This window comes from Stegastes partitus, unplaced genomic scaffold (genome assembly GCF_000690725.1).
Source record: "Stegastes partitus isolate 25-593 unplaced genomic scaffold, Stegastes_partitus-1.0.2 Scaffold91, whole genome shotgun sequence".
In the NCBI taxonomy this organism is placed as follows: Eukaryota; Metazoa; Chordata; class Actinopteri; family Pomacentridae; genus Stegastes; species Stegastes partitus.
Window position 1 is genome coordinate 591,166 of NW_007577822.1, and position 14,880 is coordinate 606,045.

The 14,880-nt window shown below is 44.1% G+C and overlaps 1 protein-coding gene across 2 annotated transcripts in view; it reads left to right on the forward strand.

Moving 5' to 3' along the window:
* The window catches only part of agpat3 (1-acylglycerol-3-phosphate O-acyltransferase 3), a 19,367-nt gene extending 4,838 nt beyond the window's left edge, over positions 1–14,529 (forward strand). For both annotated transcript variants that reach the window (XM_008277195.1, XM_008277196.1), the window contains exons 2-10: positions 5,864–5,921; positions 6,108–6,338; positions 6,776–6,945; positions 7,080–7,241; positions 8,410–8,563; positions 8,652–8,754; positions 10,018–10,093; positions 10,475–10,673; positions 10,780–14,529. In XM_008277195.1, coding sequence (XP_008275417.1) covers positions 6,161–6,338; positions 6,776–6,945; positions 7,080–7,241; positions 8,410–8,563; positions 8,652–8,754; positions 10,018–10,093; positions 10,475–10,673; positions 10,780–10,871 — 1,134 coding nt within the window. In that variant the 5' untranslated portion in view covers positions 5,864–5,921; positions 6,108–6,160 and the 3' untranslated portion in view covers positions 10,872–14,529. The remainder of the gene's footprint in view (positions 1–5,863; positions 5,922–6,107; positions 6,339–6,775; positions 6,946–7,079; positions 7,242–8,409; positions 8,564–8,651; positions 8,755–10,017; positions 10,094–10,474; positions 10,674–10,779) is intronic.
* Positions 14,530–14,880: the final 351 nt, after the last annotated feature.

Below are 14,880 nucleotides of genomic sequence, written 5' to 3' on the forward strand. Positions count from 1 at the left end.
TCCATGCAGACTTCACTGCTGTCACCTGGGCCTCTGGATGCCTCCGTCACCGCCCACAAACCTCCTCTTGTGAAGGCTGCGGCCAGCAGGAGGCGGCTTCGCAGTCAAAAAAAAAATCAGCCCCTAATCTGTGATCCCCTCCACCTAAGCGACGACTCTTGGCACTCTGCTCTGATGGCTGACTGATCTGACATGACAGAGGCCGGTGCAGGTCCCTGTTTGGTGGCACCAGGTCCCGACCTGGTAACCTCCATGCAGTGCGGTGGCTTCGTCACCCTGTGTGCCCCCGAGCACCCAGATCTGAGTGTTTCTTTCATTTATCACATCTTGTTGATGTTTGGTCAGCTCACCTCAAAGCTAGTTTCAGATGCGACATGGTGAGATCATCGTTTTATCTTTACATATTTTTATTTGTGCGTGTTTTCCGATGTTTTGCAACCATTAAATTTATCACCTGTGTGACCTGAAAAATAAAATGGTTAAATTCCATGTAAGGTGCTTGAATTAAAAGAGGTTGGTAAACTTTTTTCCAGTTTGTCTTTATTAACAATAGATCATTAACAGTTGTCGATGCCATTCTGGACTCCACCCTGACTGGGGAGAGCCCAGGCTGGTTCTTTGTTAATGTTAATGAAATGCGACATATCCAGGGTGCCCATAGCCTGCTAATCAGCACTAATCAGATCCCCTGGATTAGAGGATGGGAATGCATGTAAGACACTGCTTACAGTACATGTGTGCCTCCTTCCTTCCTGTGAGCCACCTCTCCAACCGTCCTCTTAGCATTCGTTAGAGAGCTCCAATAAGCAGCCATCGTAGCGTTTTTGGTGTTTTCTTCACAGCCTCGCTCTGAATGGAGATCTGCTCTTTTTGGTAGTTTTAAGCGTGTTCCTCGGCAGCACTTTGCTCCACAGCGAACTCTTGCGCTGATCAGGCAGTTCCTTCAACAGGTCCTGGGATCTGGCTGTGTTCTTGCTGTCATCATCATAATCTCCCTCTTTCCTTCGGTGGGATTATCATGCTGCTATGAAGCAGGACAGCCTGTGACCATACCCTCGGCTCTCCGCAGGCCTTTTCTTTAGGCTTTTTTTCTGGCTTTGAATTGGTGGAATACCAGGAGCCAAGATGCTGAACCAGAGTGCTGTCATGATCTTCACTGGGATCTGTGGGGCCATGGTGGTCATAGCAATGGCCTACTATGTCTACTGGTAAGTTAGATGTGAGAGAGGGGGTCTGGCGTGTGAGATGAGTCTTATTACATATTTATTAGACACTCCTAGATATAGAAGTCGGCCTCGGCCTTCTAGGCATCACTCGGCTGCTCTCAGCGGTATGTAGAGCGCAGACCTTTGCAAACCAAATGAAGTTTGTAGAATTAGCATGTCATGGTAATGGAGCGGTTCCTGCCTGGTGAACTTTGACTTTGTTTAGCTGGTGTCTGTGAATACACATTTCAGCAGTGCTTTGTCATATTGTCGACTCACAGCGAGCAGTGGTTATTTGTTGGCGTGGAAGGTGCTTCAGGTGATGCAGAGCAGAAGCAGCTGTCCGGCCTTAAGCAGCTTTAACCTAGTCAGCGTTACTAATCTTTCCTGCAGGTTGAGCGGCCTCACAGGTGGACCCTCAGCCCTCAGGGAGATGGACTTCCACTTCCCTACACATCTTCTATGACAAGCCAACCAAACGTCTGTTTTTCTCGACTCTTTGTGTTTCACCAGCGGTTTGTTAAACACGACATAAAAAGTGGATCCGTGCTTTTGTTGTTTAGGCTCAATATTGATAATAAAAGAGGGAGAGAGGGGGTCAAGTGTGAGCGTTTTGATCAGAAATGGGTTTTATCTGCCTACTCTACTGAACCACTAACCCAGATAGCTGGGACGGAGCGCTGATCCAATCAGGTGCACTTGGCTGAGAAACACTGAATTGTTTACGTGAAGTAGGAAACGCTTCACTGTGACGTGTTGTTTTTATCAGAACATTATGGCAGTCCATTTTTTTAAATGTAAAAATCAACTAAATGCCGTTTTGTAGTGCTTCAGTAAACACATCCCGTCTAATTCAACCTTAAAACAGCAGAGTAATATTATCAGCTGATATTTATTTATCCCAGATAAGTCTGTGTTACCGCTGCTGGCTGATAAGATTAAGGAATCTCAGGTATGTTTGATTAAAAATACATAAATAGAAATTGTGTCAACAGAACATTTTTCACTGGAGTGTACCTACAGCGTGTCTCACAGACTGGACGTCTTCGTGATGGGGAAATAAAAACACCCCTAAACTCTTTTTAGAGACGATGATTTCAGATCTCAGTGGCCAACACACTCTCAGGACAAAGTTCGACTGATAACAGATTGTCTTTGCTTTTTTTCTTTTGGAAATTTTAAACATGCAGAAACTTTATGACTTCACAGTTTTCCTATATTTAAATAGTTGTAGCTGAATCTCTAAAGTGCATGGATAAATTATTGCTCTACAACCCAGCCCCCCACAATCTACCTCACATCCACCTACTGTAAACTCTACAAATGTGCAATATCGTCAATGACTATGCTGTACAATATTTTTCTAAATTCATACTGTACATATAACTTATACTGTATATATAACTTATCTTATTTTATACTTAAATCTCTTCTATTTTTTATTTTTTTGCTCTTTATTTTGTACTTTATTCTATGTTGCACTGAAGGAGCTGCTCTTAATCTCATTGTACATGTGTATAGTGACAATAAAGGCATTCTATTCTATTCAAAAAGATCTGCTTGTAAAAAATGATAAATATGAAAATGTACTCATTAAGATGAAGAAAAGTCTAATTTGGTTCTTTCGACATTCTCTCAAGGCCTTATTTGGCCACGTAACACCAATTCTTAAATATAAAGGCAGCTTTCATGCACACAAGGCTGGTTTGTGAAATGCACTGAGTTCTGTGAATGAAGGCCTCGATTTCTCCTTGAATGACAGTGTGTGGGAACTCTATTTGACTGCAGGCATGTTCAAAGACAGCAGCAGAAAGATCATGTGAAGAAAAACTGGAGCAGAGTTCACAGCGCTTTTGAAGGTTTCTCTATCTAAACTGTCACGCATTAAAGTTGTTGCCACAGCAGAAGTCCGCCAGGAAGCTTCTCCTTTTGGCTGCTTTGTGGCCAAACGGTGCCCGCTGACAGCAACCGATCGCAGAAATAAGTCAAGAAGTTTGGGTCTATAAACACTAACCACAGCAGAAAGGAACAAGGTGTGGAGATATGATGTTATTCTTCAAACCAGATTAGTGTTTTGTTAAGATGGAATTCACCGATTTACCAAATGTCAACATGGATAGAGTCGATGATTAGCAGACAGACTAAAATAATAAAAAGGAGAGTTTACCCAGTATCAGATCACACACACGTGTATTTTAAGGCAGGTTTACTTTATTGTCATCATTAAATTGGGTAACCTCACACATTAAACTAACAAATTTGAAATTAAGAGAAGCTTTTTAAAGATTCCGTTCCTCATTTATCCGACAGCCTGCAGTTTCCTGATAAGCTGCGTTATCACTGAAAGATGAACTATCAGGTTTATTAACAATGCAGGAACTGTTAATTCTTCTTCCTCATAACCCATAAGAGTTATAATTACGATGCTGGCCTCTGTGATCGTTTTATTTAGCGTGACATTAGCCACATATGAAGCATCACCGTGGCCCACTGTGGCCAAAGGTCACGTCTGTACCGTAGCGCACAGACGACCGTGCAGCGTTTCATCACTTCAGAGATATTTCAGCAACCGCAGAGGCTTGTAAACGTTTCTGTGTGTGTTGACCCGAGGGCCCGAGCTGAACTCCTGTGCATGTAAGATTTCATTTCCTTCACACCCAGGCCATCTCATTAGTCTGTGTATTGTGTTGCACGGTGTGACGGGGATTGATTGCACTGGACAAGACGTTGTTGTTGTTGACCCACAATAATCTTGTAGCCTCGTGTCAACTCTGTGCTTCAAATTAAGACTGCTCGCTCCTCACTGAGAAGAAGAAATATGGTGAATACTGGAGGTACAAGTGCACAGATAGGAATGCACCTGATACGTCTTTAACAGGTTTCACTCACTGTTCTCTGTGTTTGCTGTTTGGGCAGGACGGCCTGTGGGTGTATTCTCTCACTCTGGACATGTACTGTTCTCTGTGTAGACGGTGATGTTCGAGGCTAAAGGAAAGTAGTAATTTCAGGCAGAAGAAGACGGTGTCTGTGTGTCTGACTGTTATGTCAGTGGGACACACGGCTGGCACTAAATGTTTGTCTCCCTTGTTGTCTAGCGCTCAGACAGCCTCCTTTTTTCCTTTTTCTGCTGGTTTGCTGACACAGTTGAGCTTGTGACTGTACTGATGTCGCTAACGCTGCATAACAAATCGTATAATCATCAGGAGCAAACTTAACTCCTGCTTTTGCAATTGAACTTTGTGAACTAGAGCAGTATTGATGCTTTGCTTTTTATTTCTGGTGAATCAAAAAAGTGCTCCCTGTTTGCAGGTAAATTGAGTTGTGCTTAGACTGGACTTGCTCAATTAGTCAACTTTTAAAGACATATTATCTGTATAAAAGCTTAACTCGTGTGGAAAAAACTTTGCTTAAAGTTTAAAATGTTTTTACAATAAAACCCAGTGTGTTTAGTGTAAAACAAAGCAGGCGGCGGCCCGGCTGACGGTCCTGAAGTGGCTCCGTTGTCCACAGATTATAAATGTTTCTGAGAACAGCTTTAAACTGGCTTGACCTACACTTTAATGGGCTTTGGTGCAGATGTGGGAACAGTCCAATCAAGGTTAGCTGTCCTGTGGTCATCCTAATGGACGCTCGCTGGTTTTCACCTGAAATAAAAATGCATTTTGTCAACAGTTTTATAAAAAAATAAAAAATGTAAAAAGTGCTTTGATCACTTCACAGGGATCCATGAAGCCTGGGTGTATTCGTGCAGTACATCATGTAGCGTAGCATCGGCCTCCTGGCTTTTACCAGCACACACACCATGTAGACATCTTTTTATGAATATTAGACGTCCATTCTTTTTTATCTTCTACACAGACATGGTCACACCCTGACCAAGGGGCAATAAATGTTTCCCGTTCACCTGCCGGGGCAACATGGAAGCACCCAAAGGAGACTCTCACAAGCTCAGACAGAGCTCCGAATGCAGGACTGTGTCTGGGCTCTTGGCAGAGCGTCTTGGGCTGCAGCTGTTCATTATGTTCAGGATCAATGGAAACTTCATATAGTTCATTCTTTGGGGCCAACGGGCCAGAAGCTGAAGGGTTTTAATGTGAACTGACAAAACTACGAAGAGCAGCAGGTTTTCACGTTTAATAAACTGCGATGATCAAACGTAAACCCTGAAGTTAAAGCATGCGAGTTTTTGTTTGATTTATGTTTGCGTGGCATTTAAAAAATATATATAAAGGTGCAAATGTCAAGTCAAATGTTAAGTTTAATTTGTGTTTCCTTTGAAAATTAAGAAAAACTTAATTTTCCCCAAAGTCAGACTTATAAAGTCCATTCCCTGGAGCACATCTACAACCATGCTAGCCCCCCGCACTGCTCAGATCAAATCAGGACAGCCAAAACAAAGGCCTTTGTCAGACCATTGTGTACTGTAGTGCCACGTTACTCACCACAGAGTCGCTCCAGCGTTTAACTTTGGGTCCATGCTAACCTGCCACACACACTCAGGATCACAGAGGTTATTTCTGACCTTCTTGTGCTATTAGCTAACATAATTTAGCCTGTCTGATGCACAGTGCACTTAATTAAATTCAGTTGTGTTATTGCTCTTTACGTAACTTTCCCGCCACTGTTTGCTCAGCGTCTGTCCTCTGCTGTCATTACAGGACTGTGATATTGGCTGAAGGTCCGTGTAAACGCGGCTTGTAAAAGGGTTCCACCGTGGTAAGAATCACTTTTGTCTTTTTAAATGTTTAAGAACGTTTTCCTGCAGACTTAAACGCATCCTTTTGTCTACGCTGTTCTCTTGGTCTCTACTTGTTTGCCACCCTGTGTTCCTATTTGTGTTTATGATGCTCTTTTGTTCACTGTCCACATCTGTCAGTGAGGTTTTTCTCTCTGCTCCCTCAGGTTGGTCGTAGTGTATAGAGAGGAGCCCCCTCAGCTCTCCAGGCTCCTCAGCCATGGCTCTGCTGGCCTACCTGAAGAGCCTGTTCATCCTGCAGCTGCTGATGGGCTTTGTGTTTGTGGTGAGCGGCCTCATCATAAACTTCATTCAGCTGTGCACCTGCGTCCTCTGGCCGATCAACAAGCAGCTCTACCGCAGGATCAACTGCCGGCTCTCCTATTCCCTCTGGAGCCGTGAGTAGATGATGCTCCTGTCTGTTGCTTTACAAGTGTAATATTTGATATTATGAAAGCAAGAATAAGAGTCACACATCCAGCAGGTAAAGGGCTATTTACGAAATGCAGTGCTTAGTCTATATAAAAAATGTTTCGGCTGCTTTTTTTTAGTCGCGTCATGCACAAATACTTTGATTGCAGACCGTCTGTCAGCAGCTCGGTGCTGGGCAGGTAATGTTCTGTGACTTTGCTCGACGTTTTTGCCTGAACTGCTCTTATTAACCCAGATGACAGACATTAAATTTGCACCAAAATAAACACTCATCCAGATCTTCTGGTAATTCTCTGTGGGACTGAATACAAACAAAATGCTTTGATTCAGTATCTTGAAGTGTTGTTTATAATTAAGATATAATGAGCGATGTACCGTCTGCTGCGTCGTCGTCTCTGTGCAGAGCTGGTGATGCTGCTGGAGTGGTGGTCGGGCACAGATTGCACCCTATACACCGACCAGGCTACGGTGGACAAGTTTGGCAAGGAACACGCCATCATCATCCTCAACCACAACTTCGAGATCGACTTCCTGTGTGGCTGGACCATGTGTGAAAGATACGGCGTCTTAGGGGTCAGTCCAACACCAAACTCTACTTTTTGAGCTTTTAAAGTGATGCTCACATCCACATAATATGCTGCTCTTAACGATTTAGCTCCTAAGTGTTAAAAAATTGTTAAACTTCTGCACTTTCCCTCCTTTTCTAGAGTTCAAAAGTGCTAGCTAAACACGAGCTACTGAAGGTCCCTCTAATTGGCTGGACCTGGTACTTTCTAGAAATTGTATTCTGCAAAAGAAAGTGGGAGGAGGACCGAAATACTGTCTTCACAGGACTGGGAAGGCTCAAAGACTATCCTGAATACATGTGGGTAGGTACCATCACCATGTTGTCCGTGTAAAGGCTCAGCAGTTAGCAGCTCCTTGGCGTCCGTCTGCTAATGCAACCCATGTCTGAAATCAAACCAACTCTCACCCAGTTGCACAATCGAGGTTGTGAAACATCCTGTCTGCATTAATTTCTGTGTTCATCTTTTTATTAAAGTGTGACTGTTTCCACGTAGGACTCTAAATTCACGATCAGGTGATTCATCTGTCACTGGAATGAAGTTTCTCGTGTTTTGAAACTTTTATGGGTCTCATTTTGGTATCTTTAGCCGTCGCCCATAAATTGAGTAATAGCTCGTGTTTGCACAGGAAAACTTATGTGAGCACAACTACGGCAAGCAAAGTGGATCAAAGGTCAAGCAGACGTCTGACCTGTGAGCTATTTACGGCGAGCTGTTGGACCGGTCATCCTACTGTGTGCTCTTTATCTTTTGTCCAAACAAGTTTGATGAACCTGAAAAATGATCACATGACTGCCGGTGCTGTCGCATCTCAGGTGTGACGGCACAACTACCAACACGCACCACAATGGCCAGAATAACTGAATAAGTTGTGATAATCTGTAATTTTTCTGTCTGTTCTTATGCAGTCGCTGCCCTTTGACCCATTTTCTCTAACCTAGTGTGATGCTGGCAGTGATACACAAATACAGTTACACCAGCTGTGTTTGAAACGTCTCAGCAGGAGGTTGTGCGTTTGTTGTTTTTTTCATCCTGTGAAACTTCATGAACTGGACTGACCACGGTGCGCAAACAGCTCGAAGCGGCTGCATTCACGGCGAGTCCGACTGTCTGCTGCCCACACGTCCTGAAAACGGCGTTACAGATTTTCACCGTGACTCGACCGGTTCTCCAGCCGAGATTAGGCAGATCAGCGGTTGATCTAATTACCCCCTAAGTCAAGCATCAGGCCACTGCTAATGACACAGTTTCTATGTGTTCGGGTAAACATAGTTAGCGCGTCCACCTGTCTGCTGTAATGCCGCCGAGATAAGATAGCGACTTTATTTCACGATGAGGCGAGTTTGATCTGTAATTCAACCGAGCAGAAGTAGGGTAGTGGATGGGACAAGAGAAAAGAGGTCAGCCTGCCTGTGATTTTTAGTTTTTATTTGTAGGTGTGTGTATTAACGCGGCTCTCCTCTCTCCACAGTTCCTGCTGTACTGCGAGGGAACCCGCTTTACAGAGAAGAAGCACCAAATCAGTATGCAGGTTGCAGAGAGTAAAGGCCTCCCCAAACTCAAATATCACCTCTTACCCCGAACCAAAGGATTCACCACCACACTGCACTGTCTTAAGGGCACAGGTGGAGTACATAAACACAGTCCCGAGGTTCAGTAGGTTAAGAACACGGAGTTCCTTCATTCTCAATCGTCTTTCCTTCTCTTTTGCAGTAACCGCTGTGTACGACGTGACTCTTAACTTCAAAGACAACCAAACCCCGACTCTCCTGGGCATCGTCAATGGCAAGAAATACAAAGCCGACATGAGCGTAAGGTGAGCGCCGCCGATAACCAGCCGTTGCTTTTAAATCATCGTTTTTTGCCGTAATAAGGCGCGACGCTGCCAGCTGCTCCATCATGTGTAAAGTGATGAATGAATTTTAAGCACTCTGGCCTCCTTCCAGTTGCGTTTTACCCCCACAACAATCAAAGAGACGGTGAGACTGGCCGCATTCCCGGCGTGTTGATGGTTTCAGGACAATGGTTCTGATGGACAGGACAGCGCCCCGACTAAAGAGCACCGGATAGGGAGGCTCCCGCTGAAATGAAGAAGCGTTTGTTTTGTTAATATTAAATCACAGAAATGCTGCGTTGACTGATTTTACTCACATAACTATGAAAAGCAGAGTTCTGGGGTTCTGTGGGATACGTGGAGGTCAAGTGATGTGGAGGCAGTTAAACATAGCAGATGGTTTAATGACGGAAATCACTTAGCATGAAAACCGATGCTCGCTGTAGCGGAGCGGACGTGCAGTTTAGCAGAGGGAGCCCTCTGTTGGTGAGAGTTTGCTACTACAGGCTACGAGAGATGTTTTTTATGAAACCCTTTCAGAAGCTGTACGAGTGGAAAATGGAAAGTGTTGGTGTTGTTTTGTTGTGATTGATAGATCATGAAGCGTCTTATTGTCCATTACGTGACTTGACTTACACAGAAGGAAAATTAGATTGAGTGGGTTATTGTGCGTATCAATCATGCATGAATAGAACTTATCAGTGGTTCTTTTAAGTTGGTTGGCCTTAATTATTCTTCAGCTTTTCTCTTGCTGATGTCATGGCCTTTAAAGACACGGACACACATTTGTTGCCTCTCATCCATCATCCAGATTAATATTTACGACTGTGGACGTGACGTGTGAGCAGGAAGGATGATGAATAGGAGAAAAAAATGGCAAGGAAGCAAAAAAATAGTGTGCCATGACAAATCATTAGTTTGTGATCGAGTTCATCAGGTTTTAGTCCAAAGATTCTTGTAAAGGTCACTCACCATCACTATATGATCGTTAATATCAAGCATCTCACCAAAAGTTTGCTTTGTTCCTTTTCAGTGCAAATTGCAGCAGAAATGAATCAGTTCTGTTTTTAATTTTCTTAGCTGTACATAATGTTCTCTTCCTGACTGTCAAGACAAAAACTGATGTCTGATTTTTGGGTGAAAGCGTCCTTATATGTGTGTGTGTGGTAGAATCTGAAGTTCTGTTCCTGTGAAGCTGATGCCAAACTGTCAGCTTTATATAATTGTTTACTCTTTCCCATCCAGGCGCTTCCCTGTGGAGGAAATCCCAGATGATGAGCAGGAGTGCGCCAACTGGCTGCACAAGCTCTACCAGGAGAAGGTAAGCTCCGTCCGTTCACAAAATATAGAGAGGAGGCATCACAGAAGCTGATATTCAAATCCAATCTCATATCGCTCGTCTACGCAACACAAGACCAGAATGTTACGAAATGTTTTTGGGAGTTTGTTTGTTTGAGCGAGCAGTAAAGCGAGCGTGTCCCAAATATCATGAAAACACAGATTCATGGAATTTCGCACTTGACTTCTGAAAGTTTTCAGAGGTTTCACTTTATACCAAAACCTTTTCCAACACGACGTCTTGTTCCTTTAAATGAGCTCCGCCGTACTTCTGGCTTTCTTCTGATCTCGTGCGACAGATTTAAGGGAGTTTTTTCAAATCAAATGAAGCAGCGCAAACCGGTTTCTTGTCGCTGTCCCTCAGGATGCCTTACAGGAAGGGTACAACAAGGAAGGCAAGTTCCCCGGACCCACGATCATCCCGCCTCGCCGGCTATGGACGCTGCTCAACTTCCTGTTCTGGGCCACCCTGCTGCTCTCGCCGCTCATCAAATTCGCTTGTGGCGTGGCCGTCAGCGGCTCCCCTCTCCTCATCATCGGCTTTATCATCTTCCTCATCATAGGTAGGTGACGTTTGTCCTTACGTGGGACAAAGAGCTGAAGGTGCCTTGCTATTTAAAGTCTTCCATTGCTCTCCTCGTTCACGCTTTTCTTCTGTTCTCGTTCCAGCCTCCATAGCTATCCGCCGCCTCATAGGGGTCACCGAGGTGAAGAAAACAGGCTCCAGTTACGGCGACCAGGAGGCCAAGAAACAAAACTAAAGTGTGTCACCCCCTCCCGTGTATGGCCGTTTGTGCACGGTCGCCCTGCGGTGTCTCACCCCTACCCAACTCCATTCTCCTCCTACTGTTGAGTCAGTTGGTAGGCTGGGGAGGAGACCCAGCTGTGAAAACATAATAGAGACCAGAGTTAAAAATTTGTAATGGCACTAGAGCGAGAGAGAGTACAGAAGGTCTGGGGTCCAAGTTCTCTGGTGAATCACAGAACATAAGGAGGGGGAGATGCAGTACAGTATTCCCCTGCATCTTTCTTAATCCAGCTAGCCCCCATCCAAGTCCCATTCAATCTCAGTAACACCCGACATGTCTGAGGTCACATGGACCACCATTCAGCCCATTTTTTCTTTTCTGCTCTGCACCAACTACCTCCACTTCCTGTCACAGTCATCAGCCAACCAGGGAGTGGGGGGACATGCTGATTCTTTTGACCCCCAGTATCCACATTTTCTATTCTCAACCTCTATCCAGGGGCAGCGTTTTTCCGGTACAGCCGTCTGTAACATGCAGGACGTCTCCCTTCCTTTTTCTCACTAAGTGGGACTTGTAATGGGAATCGGTGCCTTGAGGCCCAGCCTGCTTTTCCTTAATGGGGTCACTTCACCCAAATCATGCAAAACTTACCATCTTACCTTGACGCATGTAGCCAGGCAGGTAGCTGTGGTGATTATATGGCGCAGGTCTGAGGTGTCTGCCGCTCAGATTTGAGCTGTTATGCCGGGACAGTGAAGGTGAATCAGCTTTTACTGCTGCTGAAATCATCATAAAAGAAAATTAACAGCAGACGCTATATGTTGAATGTAAAAGTGAAACTGTTGGTGTTGTTTCTAGGGATAGACATTTAATATTTGGGTTTAATTGTTTGAACAGCAGCAGTGAGATGCAGTTCGTTTTCAGTGTCCTGGCGTAGCAGCTGAAGTCTGTGGGCAGGGATCTCAGAAGTCCACATTATCTGTAAGGCTAGATAGCAAGCAGGTGAATCCTTTTTATTTGTGATCTTGGTGTGCTGACCCCTTAACATCCTGGTTTGGAGAGGCTGGTGTCTGTTCAACCACAGCAAGGGCTTTGAATGTGAAAACCGTCCTTATCAAGGAAACCTACCATCTGTTACAGGTCTCATTTGTTGCCCGCAGCACCAAAACCCTCCAGACACATCAACACACGTCATCCATTTCTAATCAGACATCCTCCAACCTTCTAGACGTGACGTTAATTCAACCAGCAGTCCCAGTCCAGTCACCCAAACAGCCCAACGCACCACCCCGATGCCGGTCACGACGGTCGAAACGCAGCTCACCGTCGTTTGATGTGACGGAGCTGGAATCCAGAAAAAGGTCACCAACTGTGTTCATGTAGCCGCGCAGCTGTTAGCGTATTATGTTGCTCTCCTGATAGCGACGTTAGAAGATGATATTTTAACCTTTGCCTTAAATCAAGCTTGCTCAGGCAAGGGATTGCTTATTCGCCACCCCTTTAAAAACGGCGCCCACCTCTTACCTCCGTTATGTTTGATCACTGAGCCGCTCTTCCTCCCGTTACGCATGGTGGAGCAGCATGCGTTCATTTGGTGCGATTACCGTCATGAGTGAATAGTTTAAACACCACTTTGGATCTTTAAAGTGGATGTTGGTTTAGTTCTGTGGCTGTGTTCACTGTGGAGCTGATGTCAGCGCAGTGACATCACAGTTGCAGTTTCACACATTTCACAATTTTAGAGTCGCTTATCCCAGAGTTGATTGTTTTTAATGGCGTCTCAGTAAACGTTGGCTGCTGCAGTACTGGAGTAAATCTCTTCCCCCCTCCTCAATGTGACGCCCCACATTTCCTTGTCCAAGATGCAAATAATGGTAGCAAGACGTGGAGGGGACGTTTTGGTTCACGCTCTCTCCTTCCCCTTCCCGTGCCACATGTAGAATTAATCATACGTTTTGTTTTGTTGGCTTAATTTTTTTTGGGATCATCACTCCCCAGCAGCAGCAGCAGCAGCGATCTGTTGTGTTCTTCGTCTTTCTTGTAGTTCTTACAAACCAGACAGATTTCATGCAAGCCTTAATTAGTGCTGCTTCGTTTTGTTGTGTGAAGATGTAGAAGCTGACCCCTGTGGTAGTGAAGGACTGAGAGTTGTGTTCACCAGTACAGTAGGCAAGTTGTTGGGATTAGCCGCCAGCAAGTCACTTGCTCTTAAGTTTTAACATAAAGAAATTAAGACAAATGAGAACGAACATAGTCGAAAGATACCGTTTCTAATTAACCCACGTTTTTTACACGAAGGTACTTTGAGTTGCGTTACCTCAGATATTTGTGGAGAGCGTTAGGATCCTTGTAGTTCTTTTATAAGATCTGTTTTCTCTGAAATCCAACAAACATCAGATGAAGATGCAGTTCAACCCATCCCATCATTCAGCCAGAATCCTGCTCACACGTTCAGAGTATTTGGAAAAACTTTTTACACTGGATGTTTTTTTCTGCTTGTTGTTTTTTAATTCCGTACATGAATCAAACTACTGCTACCTTGTGGTTGTTTTCTCCCCTCTACGAAATTCTTGAATCGAATCAAATTGACACGGCTTTAGATGCTCCACTTTTTAAAACCTCAACGATAATTCAGTTAGTGGCACCTCTAGCATCGGCTTTTGTTTTCTACGGCTATTTTTATGTTTTTCTTCGATTTAAACACTTGAGAATATTAAAGGATTTAATCACAAAGCAACTCTCACTGGTTTGACTTCTTTGGATTTCGTGTGAGTTTCTCTGTGCACACAGCAGAGGAGGTGAACCGGAGCGTAGCCCGGTTTGATGGCAGGGACAGGCCCAGTCGAACCATCTCCTCCTTCCATCTTCTCTCCATGAACAGAACCATTCCCACAGAGGCACACTGGCATTCATCCTCCTCCATTCATCACCACACGTCCACAACGCTCAACTGAAAAACAGCAGAAAGTCACACGAGTGTGACGCCATGTGTGTGAACTGTGTAAACTGAAAATATGTACATAACAAATGATGAATGTCACGCTCACTTTTAGAAAATTATAGAGATGTACTTAGCTGCTCTTTAGACCTTTTGAATGACACATTAACTGAGAGTCCATCACATGTCCGCCGGGACGTTGTGGACGTATCGTCACTGGATGCGTGTCGGGACGTTGAGAGACTGTAAAATTTGTAAATAGTGTAAATGATGACTGACGCTCAGTTTTAGAAACGACAGAGACGCCCTTCTGTCCTTTTACAGTAGCTCTTCTAAATGACGGCACCATGATTTCAGGCTACAACCAAACTGAGGGAGAAGCTACAGCAGGAGAAGACTTAAACTGAGCTGTCCTCCTGGGTGCAGTTTACATCTGCAGAGGTTACTATATTCACCACTACGAAGCTGTAAATACCTCCAGCGACGCCTCTCTTCTGATTAAAACCACGGACAGAAGGCTGTAGTCACAGACGATGCTAACGAAGCAGTTTTCTGACTTTGTAATTAATCATGGTTTCCTACTGTAGTCACTTACTTTTTGCATGATGTGCATTATTGCACAGTCACTGAATCGAGTTAATTCTGACTCAGGGACTCTTTTACAGACTGGCAATGCAACAGCTGTGGCATTAACTCTGAATTTGAATCTGAATAAAAAGGCTTTCTGGGAAGCTGAGCTGGAAGAGTGTGATTCTTGATTTTGTTATTGTTCAGTTATGTTGACGTTGATCTTGAATTTATTGCAGTTTAATAATCATCCGAGGAAAAGGTTTGGGGAAGAAGTACCGACGGATAAATACAGAAGAGGATAAAAATGTAATGATCCAAAAAAGGATGGTACTTAGAAAATGTACAGGATGTGAGAGATACGAGATAAATGAGATCAGTACTGAAAATAAAAAATAAGTCAAAGATTAGAAAAGTAATCCTGGCAATTATTCTGAGGTAAAGTAATTTCACACACAAGGAAAGAAATGTTTAAAATACAAAAAGCATTGCAGTATGTACCACTATTGTCTATTT